Source organism: Pelobates fuscus, chromosome 3, assembly GCF_036172605.1.
Source record: "Pelobates fuscus isolate aPelFus1 chromosome 3, aPelFus1.pri, whole genome shotgun sequence".
Lineage (NCBI taxonomy): Eukaryota > Metazoa > Chordata > Amphibia > Anura > Pelobatidae > Pelobates > Pelobates fuscus.
The window spans coordinates 420,048,825-420,071,435 of record NC_086319.1 but is presented as its reverse complement, the minus strand read 5'-3'; the positions used below and the strand labels follow the sequence as shown (position 1 = coordinate 420,071,435).

General features: G+C 45.8%; 1 protein-coding gene across 1 annotated transcript in view; it reads right to left on the bottom strand.

Moving 5' to 3' along the window:
* Positions 1-4,397: 4,397 nt before the first annotated feature.
* LOC134603635 (alpha-2,8-sialyltransferase 8F-like) overlaps positions 4,398-22,611 on the bottom strand; it is an 89,329-nt gene continuing 71,115 nt past the window's right edge. The window contains exons 5-7 of the mRNA XM_063449784.1: positions 21,701-21,813; positions 5,138-5,224; positions 4,398-4,923 (exon numbers count right to left, since the gene is read on the bottom strand). Of these exons, the coding sequence (XP_063305854.1) occupies positions 4,461-4,923; positions 5,138-5,224; positions 21,701-21,813 (663 nt within the window). The 3' untranslated portion in view covers positions 4,398-4,460. The remainder of the gene's footprint in view (positions 4,924-5,137; positions 5,225-21,700; positions 21,814-22,611) is intronic.

The window sequence follows — 22,611 nt, the reverse complement described above, 5'->3', positions numbered from 1 at the left end:
TGGATGAATTTTGCGCAATTCGGACAATCGGATGCTTACGAATGTCTGAAGTTCGAATTGCCAGATTTCCGAATTGCCAGATTTCCGAATTGCTGAACCGAACCGAATTGCTGAAGTGCTTTGAATTTCTGAAAAGTGGCAAAACAAGAAAATTACGTGAATGATGACAGAAGTCTTAACCAATAAGCCCAGGCACTGGGAGCCCTATAGATGTGTAAGTTGTTTTGGTGGTTAGGTTTTAGGGTTAGAGTTAAGGAGCCCTACAGATGTGTAAGTGGTTGTGGTGGCATTCTGGGCATTCGGAGCCCTATAGATGTGTAAGTGGTTGTGGTGGTTAGGGTTAGGGAGTTCTACAGTTGTGTAAGTGGTTGTGGTGGCAAAGTGCTTCAGATTTCTGCAAAGTGGCAAAACAGTTCCAAAGTTCCGAATTTCAGGAGTACCGAACCCACGTATTTCAACATCCCCCTCCAAGTGTTTCTCATTCCCTCCTCCCAGCCCCTCCATTTGTCTCATTCCCCCCAAAACTCTCCATATGTCATATAGTTACATAGTTACATAGCTGAAAAGAGACTTGCATCCATCAAGTTCAGCCTTCCTCACATTTGTTTTTTGCTGTTGATCCAAAAGAAGGCAAAAAACCCAGTTTTAAGCACTTCCAATTTTGCAACAAGCTAGGAAAAAACTTCCTTCTTGACCCCAGAATGGCAGTCAGATTCATCCTTGGATCAAGCAGTTATGCCTACATTGAAAGATTATATCCTTGAATATTCTGTTTTTGCAAGTATGCATCTAGTAGCTGTTTGAACATCTGTATGGACTCTGATAAAACCACTTCTTCAGGCAGAGAATTCCACATCCTTATTGGTCTTACAGTAAAAAAAACCTTTCCTTTGCCTTAGACGAAATCTTCTTTCTTCCAGTCTAAACGCATGACCTCGTGTCCTATGTAAAGTCCGGTTTATTAATAGATTTCCACACAATGGTTTGTATTGGTGGCGAATATATTTGTATAATGTTATCATATCCCCTCTCAGGCGACGTTTTTCTAAACTAAACTAAATAGGTCCTATTCCCCAAGGCCCCTCCATGTGCCTCATTCACCCCAGCCTCTTCATGTGCCTCATTCCCCCCCAAGCCTCTTCATGTGCCTCACCCCCCCAAGCCTCTTCATGTGCCTCATCCCCCCCAAGCCTCTTCATGTGCCTCATTCCCCCCCAAGCCTCTTCATGTGCCTCATTCCCCCCCAAGCCTCTTCATGTGCCTCATTCATGTGCCTGAAGACAAAATTACCTCTGTCTTCAGCGTGCACTGCACACTGCCGACAGATGTAATCGCTTCTCACGTGCAGACAAAGCCTGCCCTCCCTCGCCCACTGAGGAAAGCCCTTCATCTTACAATCCCTTTTGCAATTTTCTTTAAAAATCCCCAGTTTAAATCAGTTATGCAATAACATGCACTGAGAAATTCATCAGTATTTTATGACATAATTGGATGTTATCGCACCTGTAATATTGTGCATGTCTGGGTAATCTGCAGCACCTTTTAATCCTCTTAATTCACACACTAACCATGTAGATTTCTTTGTACATTAAGTGTCTAAAACTCACAGTAATGTACAGTGTGTATGAGTATCACAGAGCTCCACAGCAATAAAACTCACAGTAATGTACAGTAGACATGTGCAATTCGTTTCGGTCCGAATTAAAATTCGGCCGAATTTCAGGTAATTCGGACATTCGGGTGCTTCCGAATGTCCAAATAGTTGAATTGCCGAAGTCCTGAAGTGCCGAATTGATGAAGTCCCGAAGTGCCGAAATTACCGAATTTCCGAAGTGTAGTAGTGCCGAATTGCTGAAGTGCCGAAGTTTCCGAAGTTCCGAGGTGTCAAAGTGCCGAAGTTCCGAAGCACAGTATTGCCTAAGTACAAATATACTTACCCAGTGAAAGAAGAAGAATGTTACATTGTATACAATTTCAAATAAAAAGTATACAAACATAGACAGAATTCAGCTGTAAGCATTTGCAACACTTACAACAATCAAGTAACACACATTCATATAAAATGTAAGTTACTTAGCCAGTCAATGTAATGACAGGGATGAATAGGGCCCCCACCCGCCGCTCAGGGGTGGGGGCCAGGGGGGAGGACAATAGGTCCCCCCAGTTTGTATTTAGGGCCCCCACCCACCGCTCAGGGGTGGGGGCCAGGGGGATGACATTAGGTCCCCCCAATTTGTATATAGGGCCCCCACCCACCGCTCAGGGGTGGGGGCCAAGGGGGAGGACAATAGGTCCCCCCCTTATTCTTGTTTAGGCCCCCTACCCACCGCTCAGGGGTGGGGGCCAGGGGGAGGACATTAGGTCCCCCCTTTATTCTTGTTTAGGGCACCCACCGCTCAGGGGTGGGGGCCAGGGGGGAGGACAATAGGTTTCCCCCCCCAGTTTGTATTTAGGGCCCCCACCCACCGCTCAGGGGTGGGGGCCAGGGGGGAGGACAATAGGTCTCCCCTTATTCTTGTTTAGGCCCCCTACCCACCGCTCAGGGGTGGGGGCCAGGGGGAGGACATTAGGTCCCCCCTTTATTCTTGTTTAGGGCCCCCACCCACTGCTCAGGTCCCCCCATTTGTATTTAGGGCCCCCACCTGCCGCTCAGGGGTGGGGGCCAGGCGGGAGGACATTAGGTCCCCCCATTTGTATTTAGGGCTCCCACCCGTCGCTCAGGGGTGGGGGCCAGGGGGGAGGACAATAGGTCCTCCCCCCTTTTTTTTACTTTAGGGCCCCCACCCGCTGTTTAATAGACATGCCCCTACTTGCGGTATTGCGAGTAGGGGCACAATTTACTAATACCAAGTAATTTTTACTTAGTATAAGTAAATTTGGCTGAAAGACCAATTTAGGTCTTTCAGCCTTTTGGTAGATAACTCCCTAATACCGTGGGAATTAGGGAGTTATCTACCAAGCGGCTGCAACAAAAGTCCCGAAATGCCGGAGTTCCGAAGTTGCGAAGTTCCGAAGTGCCGAAGTCCCGAATTGATGAAGTCCCGAATTTTGGAATGCCGAGCCGAATATTTTCCCCATGCAATGTACAGTGTGTATGAGCATCACAGAGCTCCACAGTAATAAAACCCACAGTAAATTGCAGTATGTATGAGTGTATCACAGAGCTCCACAGTAATAAAACCCACAGTAAATTGCAGTATGTATGAGTGTATCACAGAGCTCCACAGCAATAAAACTCACAGTAATGTACAGTGTGTATGAGTATCACAGAGCTCCACAGCAATAAAACTCACAGTGATGTACAGTGTGTATGAGTATCACAGAGCTCCACAGTAACAAAAAACTCACAGTAAATTGCAGTATGTATGAGTGTATCACATAGCTCCACAGCAATAAAACTCACAGTAATGTACAGTGTGTATGAGTGTATCACAGAGCTCCACAGCAATAAAACTCACAGTAAATTGCAGTATGTATGCGTGTATCACAGAGCTCCACAGCAATAAAACTCACAGTAATGTACAGTGTGTATGAGTATCACAGAGCTCCACAGCAATAAAACTCACAGTAAATCACAGTATGCATGAGTGTATCACAGAGCTCCACAGCAATAAAACTCACAGTAAATTGCAGTATGCATGAGTGTATCACAGAGCTCCACAGCAATAAAACTCACAGTAAATTGCAGTATGCATGAGTGTATCACAGAGCTCCACAGCAATAAAACTCACACTAATGTGCAGTGTGTATGTGTCTGTGTATATGTATCAGTGTGTAAGTGTATGTGTCAGTATATCTGTCTCTGTCAGTATGTTTTTCAGTATATGTGTCTGTTAGTATATGTGTCAGTATGTGTCTGTGTATCTGCATGTTGTCAATGTGTGTGTATGTGTAGGTGTCAGTGTGTATATGGGTGCGTGACGGACCGCTAGCACTCCGACTGAGTACCTCCGCCAATCGATGCTCCTAGCGCTTGCCGAGGCAGGAGTTTCCAACATCAGGCGGTCGAGGTATGAGCTTAATACCTCTTGGACCATGTAACAGACTTTCCTACAATAAAGAGGTTTTAACCTCCAGATACAGGACATATAACTACTAAAAGTCCATGTTTTTAACATCAAATTTGAAACAACAGTGTTTTATAGAGAGCAGTATCTGCGTGTTTCTCTTACAAAGAACATTGTTTTGTTAAAAATTTCCCATCATTTTTAGTCTTTTGTGTTTTCATTTTGCCCCTAAAATATGGTTAGGTAGGTAGACAGTTGTGTTGAGTCAGTGGTATATGACACCGGCATCCTGATAAATGTAAGGTTTGATATTATTACTGGTTCTAGATGAGAATTCAGTGAATCTGATCCATCATATATGAATATTGTATTTGTGTTTCCTCGAAGTGCTCTAACATGTACTCTCTAATATAAAAGGTCCCTTTAATCTCATTGAATTTTCATGGTCGCATCTCAGTAACATGTTCCGATCTTTATTTTCAGGATCCCTTTGCTATGCATCTGGGTATAGAAGAAAAACTCATCAGCCATGGAATGGAAGCCAGGTTTTGGCACTTTGTTATCATAATAGCGATGTGAAATTGGTTTCCCTGTTGCACCTCTAGAAAAAGGCCAGAAACCATAGAGTGTGATCTCATCGCAGAGCTCCAAGGCTGTGCTAACCATTATGAGGCCAGAGGACAAACGACGAGCCGTAAGACCCTTATTTATCCAGTAGAGCGCAAGGTTCTTCAAATAGTCTGGGTGGAAGTAAACCACCTTCTGCTGTGACTCAAAGTCTTGCAAAGTATAAAAAACTTTAAAGGAAATGTCTACATTGCTGGTAAAGGAGAAAGCTGGCATCACGATCAGGGCAGACTTGTATGCCTTTAGATCATCAATAAAGGGTTTCCTCTCCTCGTCCAGTTTTGAGTAGCTGAAATAGAAGAACATGATCTTTAGACCTATATCATGCGTTATATAAAGATTCAAGGTATGTTTACTCCAGGGCTAGCCACAGTAATAATCAGCCATCAACTAGCCCCAGGCTAGCTAAGCATCATGGGAACTGTAGATAAGTACAGCTGATGAGCCACCTGTAGACATCTTCTCCTCCATGCACTGATATAATATATCAGTCTGTTCTTTACCTGTTGTGCAGGATACTTGGATTCGCTGTGACCAGGTCTGTCTTTGTTCCAATGTCTCCTGAATAATTCATGGGTGGCAAATTAAACCTGCGAGGAGGAGAGAATAAGAGGTTAATAAGACTCGACAAGGCCAGAGATTGGAATGCGTCTCTCCCTGTATTCCCACAATAAAATACCATAATATATAGAATATGGAGGCGCTGCACAGGGTTCGAATGATCTTAGAATTAATCAATGGCTTTGGGTTAATAAAACTAGAATATCATTATATGAGCATTGACCAAAACCCCCAATAAAGGGTTTAGTTAGTGGCAGTGATTTCGGATTTATTAATGTTATTTTATGCTGTTAGGGAATAGGAGTATAAAGCCTGGTTATAACCACTTCATCCCCACACGCCCCCCACTACGATGCCTTGGCAGCGATGACAAACTGGTGGCCGAGGTAGGTCAGGAAAGTTAAATGAATGGTAGTATTTGTTGGAAGTTACCATAGGGCACAACCACAGTGTCCAAAAATATAAATCCATTAAATTAGTACCAGAAAGCGTATAATCTTTGTTAGTAACTGTTCTTGTCACGTCATTGTACCCCTGTCTCACTGCAAAACCCCATGACATCTTGCTAATCCACCTAGTCAGTGACCATTTATATTAAATGATTTATATAATGTATATGGTTAAACACACACTGTAAACCTGCCAGTCTATCCATCTGAATACATCATGCTATATTTAATCTATGTACAGTGTTAGTGTGACGGTAGTCACCGTCTCTGGGGATGGAAGACAGACACTATGTGTGGGTCCCCAGATTCCTTTTGTGTTTTGGTCACCCTGTGCCCATTATTGGTGCAGGGTATTGTAACGGAGCTCCGCGTACTCCGACCGAGTACCCTCCGTTGATGGACGCTTCCTAGCTTGTGCCGAGGACCACAAGCACCGCACCAGACACCACAATCACCGCAGACTTTGCAACCGCCGCAGCTTGACTGGAGTCTCGCCGTCTTCCTTCCACCCTGGATCGGCTTCTGTCCTCCAGGACCGTGTGGGAAAGACCTCTTCCTTCCACCCTGTTTGAACCTCCAGCATCCAGGACTGTGTGGGGAAGAACTCCCCTCCAAGGAGAGCGTAACAGGAACAGCTCTTAAAAGAGCTAAGTGATTCAAGCTCAGGGGAGTATACAGAGCATAGCAATCCCCAGTGTGATTATAACGACTCCCTTCAATAACGAGACAAGGCTACGTTTTGAGGGATCAAGAAGAACTGTTTAAAACTTTATTTTACTTGGGACTAGCCAATATGGTCATTACATTAACATTGCTGTGACAACTCAATAAAATTACAAACAACCAAATCATAGCAGGCAACATACAGTGACTTATTACAACATAATTACATATTGATAAATGGGTGGAGAAGACCATAATTAACACAAAATTTCTCTCCTGCATGCAGAATTAGCGATTTGCAAATCTACCCGAATATGCAAATTAACCAGTCTTGCTATTCAGGTAGTGCATATGGCTGTTGCTACCAACAGAGGGCACTAGACAAGCTCCATAGCCAAATCCACCTAGTTGGTAGCAAACCTCAGCAGTACAGGAGAGCAGGCAATACATTTCACAGTACGCACTATAAACAATTACATTACACACCCAGTAAAAGTCTTATAAAGAAACCAAATCCTGGTTTAAGAGGGTACAATCTCCCAGGGGCCATAGTCGCAGGGGAGGAGGCAGGCAAGCAGGCCTCTCCAGGGCAAAGTGGCGAAGGGCACTTCGTCACACATCTCCCCTTTGGGGGGAAGACTAAACAGGCACCTGACCTTCTGTCGGTCAGTGCCTAAGTTAGTCGATCCGCCCACCCACAAAAAACAAGTGCCAGGGTAACCCACCCACAACAACCCGCTACTGCACCTGGGTATCCCTCTGGGGTGACGGGGCAACACGCTGTGGGGACTTGAGGGGCAGAGGCCAGCGGCACTCTGCCCTGATGCCAGCGCTTCTGCTGGGGTGAGGGAGTTGTAGGCCAGTCCTATAACAATGGGGTCGGAAGGGCAGAGGCCAGCTGCGTTCTGCCCTGATGCCAGCTCTTCTACTGGTATAACCTGCAGGACATCCAGCTCTGTACAAGGGACAAAGGGAGGCCAGAGGCCGACTGCACTCTGCCCAGCTGCCAGCTCTTCTGCTGGGGTGTTGGGACCATAGTCCGGCTCAGTAGCCAGGGGAACATGGGAGTCAGTAGGGGTTAACATCGCCTCTGTTAACCCTGAGGCCACGTTAGGAGTTAACTGGGGAGGAGAATTTGTACTTACCCCCTCCTCCTGTTGTCCTGGTGAGGGTAGTGGGGGATCTGGACAGGCTGTCCAGCATCCCGGTAGGTCAGGCACAGAGACCACGGTCCCATCTGCGCCATATGGGAGATTGGTGTCTCCCCTTGTTATGGGTGCTGCGCTCCTCTCCCTGAAACACAGGCTGCCGCTGGGGAGGAAGGACGACACCTTCAGCTCCCTGGGGTACACACTGCCGCTGGGGAGGAAGGACGGCACCTTCAGCTCCCTGGGACACACACTGCCGCTGGGGAGGAAGGATGGTACCTTCAGCTCCCTGGGGTTCACACTGCCGCTGGGGGGGGGGAAGGATGACACCTTCGGCCCCCTGGGGTACACACTGCCGCTGGGGAGGAAGGACGGCACCTTCAGCTCCCTGGGACACACACTGCCGCTGGGGAGGAAGGACGGTACCTTCAGCTCCCTGGGGTTCACACTACCGCTGGGGGGGGAAGGACAACACCTTCGGCCCCCTGGGGTACACACTGCCGCTGGGGAGGAAGGACGACACCTTCAGCTCCCTGGGACACCCACTGCCGCTGGGGAGGAAGGACGACACCTTCAGCTCCCTGGGGTACACACTGCCGCTGGGGAGGAAGGATGACACCTTCAGCTCCCTGTAACACACACTGCTGCTGGGGAGGAAGGACGACACCTTCAGCTCCCTGGGGTTCACACTGCTGCTGGGGGGGAAGGACGACACCTTCGGCCCCCTCTGCCGCTGGGGAGGAAGGACGGCACCTTCTGCTCCCTGGGGTACACACTGCCGTTGAGGAGGAACGACGACACCTTCAGCTCCCTGGGGTACACACTGCCGCTGGGGGGGAAGGACGACAATTCCGGCCCCCTGGGGTTCACACTGCCACTGGGGGGGAAGGACGACATCTTCGGCCCCCTGGGACTCCCACTGCCCTGGCGGTACCTCCAAAGTATACTGGGACTGATTGGAACTGAGTAGGTATTGGTAATCCTGCTCCAGTTCCCATTCCTGGATGGTCAATTCAAACAGGTCTGGCACTAGGTCTTCATCCATAGGGAGATCTAGTATGGTTGCTCTGGATTCATATATGTCCCCTAGCCGTGACTCTGCAGTGTCCCCGAACCTTGGTCCGGCAAAGGCGTCCCATAATAGGCATGGGCCATTGTAATCCTCGCCCTCTGGTCTGTCGCACTTAGCCATCCCGGGAACACGCTGAACTGCATACCAATGTAGCGCCTGGTATGCGTCGTCGAGCCCCAGTTCCCTCCATGCCAGAGAATTAAGCTGCATTACCAACTCCCACCTGGGCTGTTCTCCCATCATAGGCATCCATAGGGCCACTCTGGCCTGTAGTCGCTGCTCCTCGCTGGGGAGACGCTCACCTCGCCAAAGCTGGATACCCTCCAGGGCTTCGTCCCACATCTCTTTCCTGGTGCCCTCTCTGCAGTCCAACATGGTTGCCTCTGATACTGGCTCACCCAATGGGGCCAAGAGGCTCTGTAACCTCCAGTCGAACTCATCCTCCACTTCGAGCGCTGTCCAGGGACTTGCTGGCTCCATATCGCTCCGTAATAATTCCGGTGTCTCCAGGATGCTGCTCCTCGTGCTAGAAAGCCATCCCACCGCTGCCACCACTGTAACGGAGCTCCGCGTATTCCGACCGAGTACCCTCCGTTGATGGACGCTTCCTAGCTTGTGCCGAGGACCACAAGCACCGCACACCACAACCACCGCAGACTCTGCAACCGCCGCAGCTTGACTGGAGTCTCGCCGTCTTCCTTCCACCCTGGATCGGCTTCTGTCCTCCAGGACCGTGTGGGAAAGACCTCTTCCTTCCACCCTGTATGAACCTCCAGCATCCAGGACTGTGTGGGGAAGAACTCTCCTCCAAGTAGAGCGTAACAGGAACAGCTCTTAAAAGAGCTAAGTGATTCAAGCTCAGGGGAGTACGCAGAGCATAGCAATCCCCAGTGTGATTATAACGACTCCCTCCAATAACGAGACAAGGCTACGTTTTGAGGGCTCAAGAAGAACTGTTTAAAACTTTATTTTACTTGGGACTAGCCAATATGGTCATTACATTAACATTGCTGTGACAACTCAATAAAATTACAAACAACCAAATCATAGCAGGCAACATACAGTGACTTATTACAACATAATTACATATTTATAAATGGGTGGAGAAGACCATAATTAACACAAAATGTCTCTCCTGTCTTGCTATTCAGGTAGTGCATATTGCTGTTGCTACCAACAGAGAGCACTAGACAAGCTCCATAGCCAAATCCACCTAGTTGGTAGCAAACCTCAGCAGTACAGGAGAGCAGGCAATACATTTCACAGTACGCACTATAAACAATTACATTACACACCCAGTAAAAGTCTCATAAAGAAACCAAATCCTGGTTTAAGAGGGTACAATCTCCCAGGGGCCATAGTCGCAGGGGAGGAGGCAGGCAAGCTCCAGGGCAAAGTGGCGAAGGGCACTTCGTCACAGGTATGTTGAATGTATTGCTTGTCTGTGCCTCTCCCCCTCCCCCTTTTTCCTGTCCTATTGTTTCCCCAGCAGGGCGCTGTCCTATGGACACTGCCAGACTCGTTTAAACTAGCTGCCCTGTCCCTCCTCAATCGAACCCCATCCTTCCTTGTACTATAGTATAGTAGTTGTATGTTTGCTATGTTTATTAAAGTTAGTTGCTGTTTTAACCTTCACCATGTGTCGTGTGGTGTTTGGTGCAATGTGTAAAAGGCCCTCAGTGATCCCAGTCAAGCCTTGGCAACTGGGTCTTAAGTGCTCCAGGGTCTCTGATAGCTACGAGGATCAGACTTGGCGGAGGTACTCGGTGGGAGTACTGGAGCTTCGTTACAGTTAGCATATAGGGGGCACTTTATAAATAAAATAAAAGTAAACCATTACTTCTTGTTTCAGGATGTTTTCTATTTGCAAACGTGTGGTAATGCGATGGGAACCAGGTTTGCACTAAGCAATGCCAACCTGTTCATGGCATTTTGGGAACTCCAACATGTATATCAGGGGATTTGATCTTTATCTGGAAGGGTATTAAGGAAATCCTATTTTATTTTTAGAATATTTGAACTCCAACATTTGGGGTATAAACTTAACAATTTTAGCAATCATATAGTAAATTTTTTAGATTTAAATATATTTATTAAAGGCAATGAAATTAAAGCCAGCACTATTTTAAGATCTGTAGATGTAAATAACTTTACACAATTGGATAGCTGTCATTTTAATCCTTGGCTAGGAAACGTACAAAAGTACCAGTTCCTCAGAATTAGGATAAATTGCACCGATCTATGTACTTTTCATAACCAAGCAAATACAATACAAAATACAATAAAGCCAGATTAAATGGGAAAGGGATATGAACAGAGAGTTGGAACAAAGAATAGAAAAAAGAAAAGCTATTAACAGAGAGTCCCTTTTGGTATATACACCAAGACAATCTAAAATTACCTTTTATATGTGAATTCAATAAAAATAAAAAATAAATAAAAAAGTGAAAAGCATGCTTTGGAAATTCTGGCCAATTTTAAAAAGTGACTATTTAAAAAAAAAAAAAAAAAAAACCACATTCTACCCGATAAATACACACTTTTTACATAATGAAGGAATTTTTTGGTTGCGGTATATTTCTGGTGTGTAAAGGTACGAATAATAAAAAGAGCCATGTCACTAATTTTCCAGACCTTCGCGAAAGAAAAGAAATATTAAATTAGAAAACTTTTAACATTCAACTCCAAGAATGGATTGTATATCTTCTCATATACCTGCCAGCTGTGTTATGTAGGGAGAATGAAACATCCCATCACATGGTGTGGCGAAACCAACCTCGCCACTGGGCCCTGGAGAAGCCTGTTTGCTAGCCTCCTACCTGCTGACTATGGCCCCTGGGTTATTTGGGGCATATTGTACTTTATATTGCTGCTACTGGCCCTTTAAAATTAGCGATCGACATATTGGGACTTTTGGGACTACTGTCCCTTTAAGACTGTGGAGCATATTCCAGTATACTGCCTTTAATATTACATATGTATTTATGTGTTGAGTTTAACCTGGGATATGTATGCAGCATTCACCTGATTGTTCGGTAGAATCACTCCATTCATTATATTGAGTGAAACTACCGAACAACCAGACCACCCAGGAATAAGTGTGCCTTCAATTACAGTTTGCAACAATGTTGCAAACGGGTAATTGGCAATCAGTGTAATGTATTCTTTGTCCTCTGGGTGGCCGCCATTCGGGAAACAAACACGTGGCGGCGGCCATCTTAAACTACCGAACAGCGGTGTTTTGCCGTCGAGTGTCTGGAATTAAAATCGGACACTTGACTAGGCAAACATCGCTGAGACCTCCATACTTCCAGAAATTCGTATAGAAACTACCGAATGACCCGCCGTTCGGTAGAAAGAACCCCACAAACAAGGGAATTCATTCAAACCCTCTCCAGGCTCTATAACACAGGCAATTCGTCTGTTTTCATTCCCTTGTTTGTGACCGACCGCAGGGCCAAAATGCATGGAACTGTTTTCGGATACTTTACCCATGCGGTCGGTCAAATCTTTGGAACCTCATATCTCCCGAACTGTTCATCCGAATGACTTGAATTTTGGATATGTTGTCCCCCTGAATAAGGGCTATCCAGCGATGCTGGATTTAAAGGTGTACCCCCGGGTTTTGGGGTACATCCAGAACTTGGCTGAAAAGGTGTACCGGATAATTGGGTTTAATGTTATCTGAGGGGAGGGGATGTGTGGGCTGAACCATGTATGTGGATTATTGTAATAAAAGCCAGGCTGGATGAGCCAGTCCAGAGTTCCTGTTTAACCCTCAATGTGAAGTGTCGTCTCATTATTGGGGGAGGATTTATTGCATGCTGTTCCAGTTTGACTGCTAGGAGTGCAAACCTATTCGTATGGTTCCTATTCAACTGTCTACAGCATTCAGAGGCTTGAGAGGATTCATATGCTTCTCAGATTCGGTGATTGTGGTGTCTGCCAGAGTGCTTGGAGTCCTCAGGAAACGCTAGGAGCATCCTTTAATGGAGGTACTCAGTCGGGGTGCCAGGCGATCCGTTACATTGGTGGCAGCGGTGGGATGGCGTCCTAGTGTGAGGTAAAGCAGCTCGGAGACACAGGTCGTTTGGATTACAAAGGGAGGACAACGCTAGTACCCGTACAGCGTCCCTATCCACAAAAGAAGCAACTGCAGCAGAGCAAGCATGGCGCCTGGCTACACTCAGGAGCGGTTGGACAGAGAGATTGCCATACGGCTGGCTTTCTTTGGACCCAACCCCTCTGAGAAAATTGTGCAGTTCATAAGGGAATCAACGGCAGATTTCCTGCAGCGCCTAGCAGATTTAGACAAAAAGAGAGCTGAAGGGGTCGTCCTTCCTCCCCAGCGGCAGTCTACGGTTCAGGGAGAGGAACCTGTTATCCCCTCTCCCCAGCGGCTGAAGGTGTGTAAGGGAGAGGAGTTTGTTACCCCCTCTCCCCACCGACAACCTAACCCACCAAGGGGAGACAGTAAACCCCTCACCAGCGCAGATGGGACCGTGGTCTCTGCGCCCTGCCTACAGGGAGTACAGAGGGTCAGCCCTGCTCCCCATTTGCTGAAAGTGTGTAAGGGAGAGGAGTTTGTTACCCCCTCTCCCCAGCGGCAGCTTAGCGCACCAAGGGGAGACAGTAAGCCCCACACCAGCGCAGATGGGACCGTGGTCTCTGCGCCCAAGTTACAGGGAGCTGAAGGGGCCGTCCTCCCTCCCCAGCGGCAGTGTGATTTGTTGGGAATTGGGAGCCCAGTCTCCATTCCCCAGCGGCAGTGTGAATTGCAGGGAATTGGGAGCCCAGTCTCCATTCCCAAGCGGCAGGCTGAGTTACAGGGGGCAGAGGTAGTTGGTCCTACCCCCCAGCAGCAGAGTGATATGCCGGGAAGGCAGTGTGAAGTGCAGGGAGAGGAGAGCAGCGTCCTCCCTCCCCAGCGGAAGGCTGAGTTACAGGGGGCAGAGGTAGTTGGTCCTACCCCCCAGCAGCAGCGTGATTTTTTGGGAATAGAGAGCCCAGTCTCTATTCCCCAGCAGCAGGACACTGAATTGGGAGGAGAGACAGTCGGTCTCCCTCCACAAAGACTGAAAGTAGGCATGGGAGAGGAGATTGTTACCTCCTCTCCCCAGCGGCAGATCATCAATGGGCAGAGTGTTCTAATGGGAGAGGAGATTGTTACCACCTCTCCCCAGCGGCGGATCATCAATGGGCAGAGTGTTCTAATGGGAGAGGAGCTGGTTACCACCTCTCCCCAGCGGCAGCTTAGCACACCAAGGGGAGACAGTAAGCCCCACACCAGTGCAGATGGGACCGTGGTCTCTGCGCCCGAGTTACAGGGGGCAGAGGTAGTGGGTCCTACCCCTCAGCAGCAGCATGATTTATTGTGAATTGGGATCCCAGTCTCCACTCCCCAGCGGCAGTGTGATTTGTTGGGAATTGGGAGCCCAGTCTCCATTCCCCAGCGGCAGTGTGAATTGCAGGGAATTGGGAGCCCAGTCCCCATTCCCCAGCGGCAGGCTGAGTTACAGGGGGCAGAGGTAGTTGGTCCTACCCCCCAGCAGCAGAGTGATATGCCGGGAAGGCAGTGTGAAGTGCAGGGAGAGGAGAGCAGCGTCCTCCCTCCCCGGCGGCAGGCTGAGTTACAAGGGGCAGAGGTAGTTGGTCCTACCCCCCAGCAGCAGCGTGATTTTTGGGGAATAGAGAGCCCAGTCTCTATTCCCCAGCAACAGGACACTGAATTGGGAGGAGAGGCAGTCGATCTCCCTCCACAAAGACTGAAAGTAGGCATGGGAGAGGAGATTGTTACCTCCTCTCCCCAGCGGCAGAGTGTTCTAATGGGAGAGGAGCTGGTTACCACCTCTCCCCAGCAGCAGCTTAATGTACCAGGGGGAGACTGTAAGCCCCACAACTGTGCAGATGGGACCGTGGTCTCTGCACCTACAGCACAGGGTGTAAGGACAGTCAGTCCTGTCCCCCAGCAACAAGGCTGCTTAGCCAAAGGGGAGACAGTCGGTCTCCCCCTCCAACAGCGGAGCTATGTATCCAAAGGGGAGACAGTCGGTCTCCCCCTCTGGCAGCAGAGCGGTGCATCTAAAGGGGAGACAGTCGGTCTCCAGCAGCAGAGCTGTGCATCTAAAGGGGAGACAGTCGGTCTCCAGCAAGGCTCCAACCAGACTACTCCCGGGGTAGTGCTGGCACTAGGGCAGAGTACCGCTGGGCTCTGCCCACTCAGCAACCCACCAAAACAGCCTACCAGTCCCCCACACAGCCATGGTGAGGCACCTGGACCTGGACAAGTTTTTCTCTTACTCAGGGGTAGTAACCATTTATTGTGGGTGGGCTGTACTGCTGTTTCTGTTTTGTGGGTGGGCTGCTGGACTAACAAGGGCACTGACCGGCAAGAGGTCAGGTACCCTGTTAGTCTGTTTGGAAAAGGGGAGAAATGTGGCGAAACCAACCTCGCCACTGGGCCCTGGAGAAGCCTGTTTGCTAGCCTCCTACCTGCTGACTATGGCCCCTGGGTTATTTGGGGCATATTGTACTTTATATTGCTGCTACTGGCCCTTTAAAATTAGCGATCGACATATTGGGACTTTTGGGACTACTGTCCCTTTAAGACTGTGGAGCATATTCCAGTATACTGCCTTTAATATTACATATGTATTTATGTGTTGAGTTTAACCTGGGATATGTATGCAGCATTCATCTGATTGTTCGGTAGAATCACTCCATTCATTATATTGAGTGAAACTACCGAACAACCAGACCACCCAGGAATAAGTGTGCCTTCAATTACAGTTTGCAACAATGTTGCAAACGGGTAATTGGCAATCAGTGTAATGTATTCTTTGTCCTCTGGGTGGCCGCCATTCGGGAAACAAACACGTGGCGGCGGCCATCTTAAACTACCGAACAGCGGTGTTTTGCCGTCGAGTGTCTGGAACTAAAATCGGACACTTGACTAGGCAAACACCGCTGAGACCTCCATACTTCCAGAAATTCGTATAGAAACTACCGAATGACCCGCTGTTCGGTAGAAAGAACCCCACAAACAAGGGAATTCATTCAAACCCTCTCCAGGCTCTATAACACAGGCAATTCGTCTGTTTTCATTCCCTTGTTTGTGACCGACCGCAGGGCCAAAATGCATCGAACTGTTTTCGGATACTTTACCCATGCGGTCGGTCAAATCTTTGGAACCTCATATCTCCCGAACTGTTCATCCGAATGACTTGAATTTTGGATATGTTGTCCCCCTGAATAAGGGCTATCCAGCGATGCTGGATTTAAAGGTGTACCCCCGGGTTTTGGGGTACATCCAGAACTTGGCTGAAAAGGTGTACCGGATAATTGGGTTTAATGTTATCTGAGGGGAGGGGATGTGTGGGCTGAACCATGTATGTGGATTATTGTAATAAAAGCCAGGCTGGATGAGCCAGTCCAGAGTTCCTGTTTAACCCTCAAAGTGAAGTGTCGTCTCATTATTGGGGGAGGATTTATTGCATGCTGTTCCAGTTTGACTGCTAGGAGTGCAAACCTATTCGTATGGTTCCTATTCAACTGTCTACAGCATTCAGAGGCTTGAGAGGATTCATATGCTTCTCAGATTCGGTGATTGTGGTGTCTGCCAGAGTGCTTGGAGTCCTCAGGAAACGCTAGGAGCATCCTTTAACGGAGGTACTCAGTCGGGGTGCCAGGCGATCCGTTACACATGGGAATTGAGGAGCATATTAAAGAAGGCTATGAAAAACACAACGTTCCTCTATTTTAAACTTCACCATAACAGCAACCCACACAAACTAAAATGTGTTATAAATTTGTGACAGCAGAGATAGTGGATTTTTAACCTGAATACAATGAGCCGTTATGATCTCAATGTAGATTTTGAACTATATCTTTTTAATATATTTTTAATATTTTAATTTAATTTAATTTATTATTATTATTTTTTTAATTAAAATCATCACATTGTACTAATAAAATTCACTCCATCTTCATTACTTACCATTTACCCTTTTCCTCTTTACAAACCACATGACAGGCAATATATTTATTAATTAACATTTCATTTCACTAGTACTTATATTTAGAAACATAGAAACATAGAATGTGACGGCAGATAAGAACCATTCGGCCCATCTAGTCTGCCCAGTTTTCTAAATACTTTCATTAGTCCCTGGCCTTATCTTATAGTTAGGATAGCCTTATGCCTATCCCACGCATGCTTAAACTCCTTTACTGTGTTAACCTCTACCACTTCAGCTGGAAGGCTATTCCATGCATCCACTACCCTCTCAGTAAAGTAATACTTCCTGATATTATTTTTAAACTTTTGTCCCTCTAATTTAAGACTATGTCCTCTTGTTGTGGTAGTTTTTCTTCTTTTAAATATAGTCTCCTCCTTTACTGTGTTGAATCCCTTTATGTATTTAAATGTTTCTATCATATCCCCCCCTGTCTCGTCTTTCCTCCAAGCTATACATGTTAAGATCCTTTAACCTTTCCTGGTAAGTTTTATCCTGTAATCCATGAACCAGTTTAGTAGCCCTTCTTTGAACTCTCTCTAAGGTATCAATATCCTTCTGAAGATAGGGTCTCCAGTACTGTGTACAGAACTCCAAGTGAGGTCTCACCAGTGTTCTGTACAATGGCATGAGCACTTCCCTCTTTCTACTGCTAATACCTCTCCCTATACAACCAAGCATTCTGCTAGCATTTCCTTCTGCTCTATTACATTGTCTGCCTACCTTTAAGTCATCAGAAATAATCACCCCTAAATCCCTTTCCTCAGATGTTGAGGTTAGGACTCTAATATTCAATATCAAATATTCTGTACTCTGCCCTTGGGTTTTTACGTCCAAGATGCATTATCTTGCACTTATCCACATTAAATGTCAGTTGCCACAACTCTGACCATTTTTCTAGTTTACCTAAATCTTTTTCCATTTGGCGTATCCCTCCTGGAACATCAACCCTGTTACATATCTTAGTATCATCCGCAAAAAGACACACCTTACCATCAAGACCTTCTGCAATATCACTAATACAAATACTAAAGAGAATGGGTCCAAGTACAGATCCCTGAGGTACCCCACTGGTGACAAGCCCAAGCTTCGAATATACTCCATTGACTACAACCCTCTGTTGCCTGTCACTCAGCCACTGCCTTACCCATTCAACAATATTGGAATCCAAACTCAAAGATTGTAGTTTATTGATAAGCCTTCTATGTGCAACAGTGTCAAAAGCCTTACTGAAATCTAGGTAAGCAATGTCTACTGCACCACCCTGATCTATAATTTTAGTTACCCAATCAAAAAAATCAATAAGATTAGTTTGGCATGATCTCCCTGAAGTAAACCCATGTTGTCTCTGATCTTGAAATCCATGTGATTTTAGATGTTCAACAATCCTATCCTTTAACATGGTTTCCATCACTTTCCCCACTACTGAAGTAAGGCTTACTGGCCTATAGTTGCCCGACTCCTCCCTATTACCTTTGTTGTGAATGGGCACAACATTCGCTAACTTCCAATCTTCTGGACTACTCCTGTTATCAATGATTGGTTAAATAAATCTGTTAATGGTTTTGCTAGTACACCACTAAGCTCTTTTAATAGCTTTGGGTGTATTCCATCAGGTCCCATTGACTTATTTGTCTTTACTTTTGACAGTTGAAATAGAACCTCTTCCTCTGTAAACTCACGTGTAATAAATGACTCATTTATCCTTTTTTTTTAACAGAGGTCCCTTTCCTTCATTTTCATCTGTAAATACCGAACAAAAATATTCATTGAGGCAGTCAGCTAGACCTTTATCCTCATCTACATACCTTCCTTCTTTTGTTTTTAATTTAACTAATCCTTGTTTTACTTTTCTTTTCTCATTTATGTATCTAAAAAAAGTTTTGTCCCCCTTTTTTACTGACTGTGCTATTTTCTCTTCTGTGTGTGATTTGGAAGCTCTTATAATTTGCTTAGCCTCTTTCTGCCTAATCTTATAGGTCATTCTGTCTTCCTCACTCTGGGTTTGTTTATAATTACTAAATGCTAACTTTTTGTTTTTTACTATTTTGGCCACATCTGCGGAGTACCACAGTGGTTTCTTGAATTTTTTGCTTTTACTGACAAGCCTAATGCAATTTTCTGTTGCCTTCAGTAGTGCAACTTTTAAATAATCCCATTTCTTTTGGACTCCATTTAAATTGCTCCAGTCTGATAATGACTCCTTAACACATATTCTAATTTTAGAAAAGTCTGTTTTTCTAAAGTCTAAAACTTTTGTTTTTGTGTGGTGTGACTCAGTCACTGTTCTTATATTAAACCACACTGACTGATGATCACTGGATCCTAAACTTTCACCTACAGTAATATCTGATACCAAATCTCCATTTGTTAACACTAAATCTAGCATAGCCTCTTTACGAGTTGGCTCCTCAACGACTTGTTTTAGAGACAATCCCAGTAGGGAGTTTAGAATATGTGTGCTCCTGGCACAAGTAGCTATTTTTTTTTTCCAAGTCACATCAGAAAGATTAAAGTCACCCATGATGATAACTTCCCCCTTCATTGTCATTTTAGCTATTTCTTCAACTAGTAGATTATCTAACTCTTCAATTTGTCCTGGGGGCCTATAAATCACACCTACACGAGTTACTGTGTGATTACCAAATTCTAACGTAACCCAAACGGACTCTATGTTCGCCTCACTAACCTTTATTAGGCTAGATTTTATGCTATCCTTCACATACAGGGCCACCCCTCCCCCTTTCTTGCCTCCCTTGTCTTTTCTATATAAAGAGTGCTCTGGTATTGCTATGTCCCAGTCATTTTTCTCATTATACCATGTCTCAGTAACAGAGTCTAAATCTACACTATCAGTTGCCATTATTGCCACAAGTTCATGGATCTTATTCCCTAAACTGCGAGCATTTGTAGACATATTTTTGTATGAGAAAAAAACATTGTCTGGATTTTCTGATTTAAAGGGTTTTCCATTGATGCCCCCTTTTTTTCTCTTACATAAGGTGTTATGCAGACAGAATTGGCCGATACCCATGGTAAGAGAAAGCTTCCCTGGGTGACCAATTGAAGTACACACATGTATATGTCATGGGTTTTAAAACCACGCAGACACTTGTTCCTATCAAGGCATGTGGCAATAATTGCTGTTATCTGTGCTTTATTGCATACAATCAGAGAGGCCATTACAGTTTCTGAAGATAAATTCACAATTGGCGAATGGCCACATTTGGTCAGCCAAATGCTTCTGACTGTCAGGAGTCGCGTGTCACCAAAACTCTGATACATCACTTCAGTTTAACGGAGTTCTCGGTTGGGTTTCCCGGGAGCTTCGGAAGGAGAGGTTATGTGAAAAACACAGGAAAGATATGCCATACCTACTGAAACTGAGCATTACCAAACTCGCCCCCAGGAAAACGAGAAAACTATTGGTAAAAGAAGAGGACACATCACCTTAAAAGGGGCAACCCTAGAAGACATACATAGCGGATGAAAAAGCATGAAAGGATGAAACATGTCTAGAAGGCCTACAGGACTGTGCTTTAATTCTATTTGCATTTTTGCTTTAATTTTATCTTATATTGGATTAAACCTTTCTCAAATAACAGTTTACACAATACTCATATTACTATTATTGACTCCTGGGCCAGGGGAGGGCTGGCAGCCTTAGGCCTGAGGGGCAAATCCAGTCAAGTGGCCCATTGCACCAAGAGGAGAGTAAAAACACATTTCCCAAGTGATTGAAAGTGGGGCAGACACAATCACTGACAGGCATACGCACACACACAGTTACAGGCATACTGACTCACACAGACAGACATACTGACACACACACACACACACACAGACATACTAATCCACACACACACACACAGACATACCGATCCACACACACACACACACAGACATACCGATCCACACACACACACAGACATACTAATCCACACACACAGACATACTGATCCAAACACACACAGACAAACTGATCCAAACACACATACTGACATACTAATCCACACACACATACTGACATACACACAGTAGACAGGCGCTGAGTAAGGGGACAGGGCTGTAGTAGGGGACTAGGGGCTGACGTAGGTTGATGGCTACAATGTGGGAAAGGGGCTGTGACATGGGTTGAAATCAGGCAGACAATCTGTAGTGGGGATGTTATGGGGGCTGTGGTGGGGGGACAGGAGCTGAGAGGGGGGAGACGGGACTGACAAAGGGGATAGGGACCGAGGAAGGGGACAGGGACTGATGAGGGGGTTAAAAAACTAAAAAAAATAAGTGTATCCCCCCCCACCCTCCCGAGTCTTACCCTAGGCCAGGGAAGGGTGAGAAGGAGCGGCAGCCAGCAGTCACTGGAGTTGGCCAGCAATTGCCCCCCGTCCCAGCCCGCCCCTGGTCAGAGCCAGGGTAGTCTTGGTGTTATAAGCACTACAGTGGGCTCTATTGGTTATGATGTTTGGAGTAACCCATTAACTTATTGAGTCATATTGATTACAACCAGATTGCTATATAGGTTTGTTGTAGAATTATTAGGCCCCTTTAAATCTATACCCTTATATTTCTATATCATGCTCTCATAGTCTTATAAGAATGCTTTGTTCATAGAAATTGTGTGTCAGCAGGAAATGTTAGGTTCCTGCTGAATGAAACATTGTAGCAGCCAGTCTTAATAAAATGTGAAGTTACTAAAAGCCTTGAGAACTAACCTTGAGAGACTAACGTGCCAACTACTCAAAATGGCTGCCAAAGCCCCCCTCCCATCGAGTGAACTCCTCGTGCTAGCAAGATGGCGCTGAAATCTGGAGGAGAAGTTCATGACGACAGTAGTGACCTAAGATGGTACACCCAGTAGGGAGGGCATTTAATGAACCACTTAACACTTAACCAATTACTGATTTATAATTCTATGTTATCTTGAATTCTCCAGTGACGTAATAATGCCTTTATAAGGGTCTGCGCACCCACTTTTTAACAGATGCCATTAAATTTCCTGAAGTTCTTTCATTTAACCTGAACGTCAGTGTGAATTTACTTCTGCGTGCACGCAACTTTATTATTTCTAATTTGGACAGGAACAGAGTCATTCAAACTTATTGGTTTGCATAAAAGAAATCTATATCAGGTTTATTGATAATTTAGTGCCACTGACCTGAAAACGAAGTCCGCCTGATCAATATCAGAGCCGCAGCCGCTGTTTAGTAAAATGCCCCCATTTCCCACCACTGAGCAGCGTCTAAAGGGCTTATCAGGGAAGGGCGAGACCTGTAGATGGAAATGGCACAAATTACAAGTTGGCAAACCAGTTCAGTAACGCCCAATAATGCCCAATAATGCCCAATAATGCCCAATAATGCTGTTAGTAACAAATAACTGCTGATCAACTGAAGAGAAATAATATCAACAACATTTTCATCGTAAGACATTATAGAGGGAGGGGAAAAAAGACTATGGGGGTCAATAAGCCCCTATATAACTATAAAAGGTGTTAAAACCCACCCTATGCCCTCACCTGCCATGCGCCAAGCTATATCTATTAAGTTTTAAACGAATGACTTCCCATTTGCTAGAAAGGCCTCCATTCCATTTTATTGGGTCCTGTGAAATAGCAGAGGGGGGAAACATAGTGCCCCCCACCTGTGCCCACATTTAATAAGATTGTGATCTTTTTACCCCATGGCTAGTGGGTGAAGGCAATCTAATAAAAGAAAACGGGGGACATCCTAATGCTTATCTCTATGGCCAGTGGGTAGAGGACGTCGACCCACCTACCACCCATAGGTGGGGGTTTAGGGGGGATACTTCTATAATGTAAACGGATGAGACTTAGTATCCACCAGCCCCCCATCCACTAGCAGCACTGTGAGCTCTAAATACTAAAACATACGGGTGGAACTTAGCGTTTTTTCATAATAGCCTTATAATAAATTGTGCACAGAGCCATGTTGTTGTATAATGTATACGTCTTGGTCATTTCAAGCTCTAGCAGCACCACAACTAAATAATGCATGCTTCTGACTTTTCTCAAATTATGTTTCTGTACGTTTACAAGCCCTGATCGCT